The 7,446-nt window shown below is 48.5% G+C and overlaps 1 protein-coding gene across 3 annotated transcripts in view; it reads right to left on the bottom strand.

The window, feature by feature from the left end:
* Positions 1–1,026: 1,026 nt before the first annotated feature.
* Positions 1,027–7,446, bottom strand: part of ADCY8 (adenylate cyclase 8) — a 225,256-nt gene continuing 218,836 nt past the window's right edge. For 2 of the 3 annotated variants that reach the window (XM_010811937.4, XM_025001640.2), the window contains exons 15-17: positions 5,244–5,336; positions 3,567–3,681; positions 1,027–1,602 (exon numbers count right to left, since the gene is read on the bottom strand). In XM_010811937.4, the coding sequence (XP_010810239.2) occupies positions 1,115–1,602; positions 3,567–3,681; positions 5,244–5,336 (696 nt within the window). In that variant the 3' untranslated portion in view covers positions 1,027–1,114. The remainder of the gene's footprint in view (positions 1,603–3,566; positions 3,682–5,243; positions 5,337–7,446) is intronic. The other variant, NM_001192841.1, reaches the window with a different exon arrangement.

Here is a 7,446-nt window from a genome sequence, read left to right as displayed (position 1 = left end):
GTTCCCCGACCAGGGATCAGACCTGTGTCCCCTGCATTGGAAAAGCAGTGTCTTAACCTCTGGACTGCCAGGGAAGTCCATGATCTTCAATTCTTCATCACAATTGTCCTACATAATTTTTTTCTCATTGCCTCTACCCCTCTCTGAAAGCAGTGTTTCATGCTTAGTCATGTCTGATTCTTCTCGACCCCAGGGACTGTAGCCCACTAGGCTCCTCTGTCCATGGGTTTCTCCAGGCAATACTGGAGTGGGCTGCCATTTCCTACTCCAGAGGATCTTCCCAACCCAGAGACCAAACTTGGCATCTCTTGCGTTTCCTGCATTGGCAGGTGGGTTCTTTACCACTAGTGCCACCAGGAGGGCTTCCCTGATAGTTCAGTTGGTAAAGAATCTGCCTGCAATGCAGGAGGTCCTGGTTCGATTCCTTTGTTGGGAAGATCCACTGGAGAAGAGATAGGCTGCCCACTCCAGTATTCTTGGGCTTCCCTGGTGGCTCAGCTGGTAAAGAATCTGCCTACAATGCAGGAGACTTGGGTTTGATCCCTGGATTGGGAAGATCCCCTGGGGAAGGGAAAGGCTACCCACTCCAGTATTCTGGCCTGGAGAATTCCATGAACTGTACAGTCCATGGCGTCACAAAGAGTCTGACATGACTGAGCAGCTTTCACTTTCACCTCACTTTCACTTTTCAGTGCCACCAGGGAAGCCCCTAAATACTCTGAAAGCAGAGTATTATGTATTGGTTTATAGGAATATTATCCATTAAAATTATCATGTACCAGGCACTATGACAAGCGCTGTATAAGCAGCAGCTCTTTATGCGGATCCCACTGTACTGAGTCTCTGTTTACAGGTCTCTCTTTTCACAGTCCATTGTGAGCCTCTGAAGGTCAAGGACAAGGTCTTACTTATATTCACTTTCCAATAAACCATGTACGTAAGAGACGATGAAGAAATGTCTGTGACGGGAGAGAAACTCAGATCGTGTCCTCGATCTAGAGCATCCAGAGACCAACGAAACCATCCTTGTTCTAAAAAAAATTAAACCTTTTTATTAGCATATTTATTTTATATATAAAAGAAATACAAAAAAAGAAACACAAAGAAAATGCGTTTATGGCAACTCGGGCTTGTCGGCGCCTTCGGCTGGGGCTCCCGGCTCGGGCCCGCTGGGCGTCAGCAAAGTCCGCCGGTTATAGTGGCCCTTGATAATGCCCGTGTTGTTGTTCTCGTTCAGCAGCTGCTTCTGCCTCTGCCTGTTGAGGGACTGGACGAGGCCCAGGACGACCGCGGCCAAGGAGTACTGCCCGGGCAGTCTCCTGGGGGGCAGGATGAAGGGGTTGGGCTGGACTCTTCCCAGGAGAAAGTACGTTTTGATTTTCCCTTCCTGTTCGCTGATGCCCTTCACATAGATCTCCCCTCGGTAGTCAAAGGCAAAGCCCTGGTCCTTCAGGATGAGGTAGGTCTCCTCCGGGACCTGGATCCTGCCGCTGACCCCTGTGCTGTCCATCCGACTCGCCAGGTTCACGGTTTTGCCCCAAATGTCGTACTGTGGTTTCTTAGCGCCGATGACACCGGCTACCACTGAGCCGTGGCTGATGCCTGTGAGGGAAGCAAAGGAGCAAGAGATGAGAGAAGAGGGAGGTCTCGGAGGGAGCTGCCTCCGCCCGGGAGCGTGTGTGTGCTCAGCCATGTCCGACCCTGCGACCCCATGGACTGTAGCCCACCAGGCTCCTCTGTCCATGGGATACTCCAGGCAAGAATACTGGAGTGGGTTGCCATGCCCTCCTCAAGGGGATCTTCCTGACCCAGGATCAAACCCACATCTTCTGTGGCTCCTTCATTGGGAGGCAGAGTCTTTACCACTGGGCCACCTATTTTTATCTCATCTTACTACTATGAGGTAACAATATAAAACCCAGTTTATACAGGATAAAGCTGACTCTCAGAGAGTTTTGTTTTTGTTTTCTAATTTTGGGACACACCTCGAGGCATTTGGAATCTTAGTTCCCTGACAGGGGATTGAACCTGTGCCCCCTGCAGTGGAAGTATGGAGTCTTATCCACTGGACCGCCAGAGCAGGGCAGTCTCAGAGGATTAAAAAGACTTGCCCAAGTCATAGAGCTGGTTACAGCAGACCCGAAACACAAACTGAGGTGCCCAATCCCATTGGGAACATAATTTTCCAAATTCCAAACTATGCCTCCAGGGTAAAGTACAGGTTGGCCTTAATCTCAGCAACATTTGAAATTACAGAGCCTTTGCTCAGGGTTATAGTTCTTTTTATTTCTGGTTCGATCATGTATTCAGTGATTTCAGAAAGGACATGTAGGGCCCTTGAAAGATGTGGAAACAAGCCCTGAACATCCCATCCATCGATCAAAACATAAAATATCACTGCTTTATTCCAGTGAACAAAGGGAGTCCTTGGATCTGACAAGTCAGGCATGGCTATTACTCGACCTTTTATACTTGAAAGCTACTAAAGCAGAACCAAGAAAGTAAAATGGCACACCAGCCAGAGGGTATCTCAGACACGAGGACTGCAAGAACATTTGTTTTTAGATTGCACACTGGCCCCCAGAAGGTCACTGATCTCAGTAAGGAAATCCTGGAGCAGCTGCTGGAGGACCATTTGGCTGTGCGATTTGAGGCTAGCTGCTCCCCTTCTCTGGGCCTGAGTTTACCCATCTATACAGTGTGAATGGGACTAAGCAGGGGCTTTCAGATTGGGCTTCCCAGGTGGCTCAGATAGTAAATCTGCCTGCAATGCAGGAGACCCAGGTTCGATCCCTGGGTTGGGAAGATCATCTGGAGAAGGGCATGGCAACCCACTCCAGTATTCTTGCCTGGAGAATCCCATGGACAGAGGAGCCTGGTGGGCTACAGTCCATGGGGCGCAAAGAGTCGGACACGACTGAGAGACTAACATGTTCACTTTTAGGCTGTGCTTTAGGAGCACCTGCCCACTCCCTGCTGCCCCCCAGGCTTAGTAGAGATGCTGAAAAAATTAACAAGTTATACAAATTGTAAATGACTATTATCACATCACTGTGAGTATTGTGTTGTTGTTTTGCACAAGGGTGTCCCAAAGCCCAAAAGATGCTGGGCTGTGTGGCTGAGTGAAGAACTCTAATGCTATCTGCCTGTCCCTGGCTCAGTTCAGCATCTGACATCCTCAGGAACAGAATCCTGGCTTTTGGCTCAAGGCAAATACCCAGAAGAACCACAGGGCAACACGTTGACCCCTAGCATCAGGTGAGACAGAGGGAAATGATTGACAGTCAGCTTTCTCTCTACCCAAGGCCTTGCATGGGTGGGATTCCAGATAAGCTGGAGGAAGGAGGAGTTGTGGTCTATCAAATTCTTGGTATTTCTGCACACAGGCCAGAATCCTTCCCCTGCTTCCAGCATCTTGAGCAAGAAGAAGCCCAGACGGGCCTGTCCTTGGCCAGGTCACACTGGTTCTGCTGTATTCTTGCGGGAAAAAGTGCCTCTGGCTTGGTGCCCAGGGCATAGGAGGGCTCAATGGAGTGAGGCCAGCCAGCCTTCCAGCTGCTACTCACCAATCCGGAGCTCGAAATTGTTGAAGGAATGCTTGTTGATCTCCTGGATGCTTTCAGTCAGGGCGAGGGAGAAGTCGGCCAGGGCGCACAAATGCCCCCACTTATCCTCGCATTGCTGCAGCAAACGCGAGAGAAGACGTCACTGAAGGGGCAAACAGGATCATTTCTGCTGCAGGGGTCTGGTCTGTGTCCTAACCTAACTCCACCCACACCCCCCTTCAAGGGAAGTACAGGTTGTGAGCTGCACAGTCATCAGTGTCCAGAATCACAGGGTGCCAGGAGATTTGCTCCAGAGAGTGTCGTATGTATGACTCTCAGATTCCATTCCCTACCCTTAGCCTTGTCTGTTCAGGCTGATGCTGCTCACAGGTGTGTGTGTGTGTGTGTGTGTGTGTACCCGCCTATGTTCATATGTATGATATTTCCAATCTAGGAGCCGTGTTTCTCTCCTTTAAGCACTCACATAGACATTTGCTTTCTGAGCCTCAGTTTCCTCTTCTCTAGAGTGGGGATAAACAAGTTGGCCTGCTCACCTCCTGGGGACCGAATGACAGTGTATATGTGAAAGAAATTCTGCATCTCTCTAGAGCAGAGGTTTGCAGTCAGAAAAGGGCCAGATAGCAAGTATTTTAGGTTTTGTGGGCCATGTGGTCTTTGTCATAGCTACCCAACACTGCCATTTTGGCCAGAAAGGAGCCACAGACAAAATAGAAATGAATGCGTGTGGCTGTGTTCCAATAAAACTTTATCTATGAACACAGGTGGTGGGCTGGATTTGGCCTGGAGGATGTCTCTGGGGATCCCTGCAGTAGACTGAGGCACACACGTACCCAGTGACCATCAAGGGTTTCTTCTTGGGTAGTCTTGCAACACTTCTAGGTTTTTAGTTGGAAAGTGAGCAAAGAAGGATGATAAGGGATGAGGATTCCTGTCCCTGGTAGTTCACGTCCATATCCAGAAAGCATTTACTGAGGACCTACCATGGGCAGGGCTTTGTGTGGGGAGCATGACTCTATCCCAGGTAAATTCATCCACTGACCTTGGGGGGTAGATGTTGGTTTTCCCACTTAACACTAGTGCCTGGCACACAATCACCTCTCAAAAGAGTGAAACTATTAATACTGGAGCCTGGGAGCCATGACTACTGAGCCCACGTGCCCTAGAGCCCGAGCTCCACAAGAAGAAAAGCCACCGTAATGAGAAGCCCCCACCCACACAAGGAGAGAAAGCCCGCGTGCAGCCAAAAAACAAATTCCTAAAAAATGTTTTAAAGTCTGACTTGCAATTTTTAAACACTGGAGCTATTATTATCATTACTTTTGGGGAAGAAAACAAAAATTAGAGGAAGAAAACAGGCTAGGATCAGGGGTTTAGCAACACCTGCAACTGAGTCATAATCGGTATTTCTCGGTCCTGATCTTGCACATCAAGTGAACAGTGAGTCTGAATGAAGCCTAAAGGCTTCTCAACCATAAAGAAGTATCGTTTCACCCGGTGGATCCTGCTTACATGGGGAACAAATATATCACACACCTGGAAGGTCCACTTATCAGAGTTTCTCCCTACCAGTCACCAAGTCTCCTGGCGCTGACAGCCCACCACTCTCGCACCTTCAGTGACATGACCACAGTGAGGTCCCTGCCGGAGGGTGTGGTCGACTCCAGAGCATTCCTTTACCTGCTTTTCAGGTGACAGGCCTGACACGGCCATGTAGGTACTACCAATGGTCTTAATCTTTTCAATGTCTTGAAACCGGTCTTCACCGAGCAGCTGAAACAGACCCAGACAACAGTGTCAGTCCTGGTCCCCGTGCTTCCAGCAGCCTGGGGCTCCTGGAAACAGACCCCTGGCGCACCGTGGGGACCACCTCGGGCTGGGTTAGCATCCTTGGGGTAACCACTTTCCTCTCTCGGAGTCAAACATCCAGGCCATCAACATGTGTTTATTGATCACATGCTAAGTGTTAGGTGCCCAGACGGGTGTGACCAGATACTCTGACTAGATCAGTTCCAATGAGTCTCTGAAAGAAACAAATCTGTCTTATTAGATTTAAGAATAAAGGGCAAATATTCCAAAATTGATCAACACCTCCTTTTGGCTTTACTGTCAGCATGTATTTAAAATCTTAGCACTCCCTGTCGGCACCTGGTCTAAGGCACCATTAGTCTGTACCTGGTTTGTTACTGCTGTTTAGTTGCTAAGTCATATGCGACCCCAGGGACTGTAGCCCATCAGGCTCCTCTGTCCATGGGATTCTCCAGGCAAGGATACTGGAGTGGGTTGCCATGCCCTCCTCCAGGGGATCTTCCTGACCCAGGGATCAAACCCGTGTCTCCTGCACTGCAGGTGGATTCTTTACCACTGAGCCACCAGGGAAACCCTTATACTTGGTTACTGTATTGCAGTAACTTCACTTCTTGAGCTAAAGTTAAGTCACTATTCTGAGATCCTGCAAACTGTGCCCAGGGCAGAAAGTAGCTGGAGTGGTGTCTGTTCTCAGCCCTGTTTAATGTCTGACGTTTATCCTCAGATGCCACTGAGCAGGCTTGGTCTCTTAGCAGCCTTTTGACTATTAATATTTTAGCTCGGAGATTTTGGCATGTTTTTGGTTGCCCACCTCCCTCCCTCTGCCTCCTTACAATTGCATTTCCCCAGATTCCTGCAGGAGCGGGAGCTTCCTTCCTCTCTTCTCTTAGGAACTACTTGCATGCATGTCTGCTAAGTTGCTTCAGTCCTGTCCAACTCTTTGTGACCCAATGTACTGTAACCCACCAGGTTCCTCTCTCCATGGGATTCTCCAGGCAAGAATACTGGAGTGGGTTGCCATACCCTCCTCCAGGGGATCTTCCTGATCCAGCGATTGAACCCGTGTCTCTTATGTCTCCTGCATTGGTAGGCGGGTTCTTTACCACTAGAGCCACCTGAGAAACCCTCGGAACCATTTGGCTGAAGGCCAATTTCTGGTCCAGGCGTCCCCTCTTCAGAAGTTGATTAGGAGGCTTCGCTGCTTCATTTTATATCCACTATGCAGCTAAGAGTATCGGGAGCCATAATGGGGTTCCTTATCAGTGCCTTTATCAGTTCTCTGTGAGGAGCACTGAGCTGTGAGGAACTCTTCGGCCTTTGATGAGGCAGAGGCTGGGGATGAGAAGTCCTGCCATTGGGTTATCACAAACCCAGTCCTGGAGCGTGTGCTCCAGGTAACATTCCGCATTCCTCTGAGCCAGGTTCCTGTGGCAATTACATCAGCAAGAAGAGCAACCCAGTTACTGAAGGGTATCTGGCTGGAGCTCAATCAAGGCAGAATCTAGAGGTTCTCTTTGGACCCAAGAAAGAAGGCAATCTGACTTGCACTGTTGGTAATAACAGTAAAATATTATCTTTAATTTTAGGATCCCTAAGGCTCATATTTCTCTCTAGGAGATGAGGCTGGTCTCTCCAATGTGTATCTTCACTGCTTTCTATATCCTTTAGATAACAATATATTATCTTCTTCATCCAAGCAGAGTCTATATGCAATCTGACAAATCTCCAAACTTTCCAACTACTGTTATAAACACCATGTACTTTGTCCACCTATCTACTGCACTTCATTTTTGTTGCCTTGCAGAAGTTCATTATATATTTGTCACATTAATAATTTCTTGTTATAGCATATAGGCTATAACACAAATAAATAAGTTATTCTGTGAAAAAAAAAATTCCAGATGATCCAAGGACCCATGCAAGGAAGGCTGATGGTGCCTGATGGTTGGCAAGCCAGGGAGTCTTATTTTTCCTTCCTGTTGACTACATTCTCTTCTTTCTTCCTTCTCCTCTGTGGCTTCTCTTCTTCCTCACCTTTCCCCCTCTTCTTTTTCTTCCACTCTCTCATCGCAGC

Source organism: Bos taurus, chromosome 14 (genome assembly GCF_002263795.3).
Source record: "Bos taurus isolate L1 Dominette 01449 registration number 42190680 breed Hereford chromosome 14, ARS-UCD2.0, whole genome shotgun sequence".
In the NCBI taxonomy this organism is placed as follows: Eukaryota; Metazoa; Chordata; class Mammalia; order Artiodactyla; family Bovidae; genus Bos; species Bos taurus.
The sequence above is the reverse complement of the archived record's forward strand: the minus strand, read 5'-3'. Positions and strand labels throughout refer to the sequence as shown.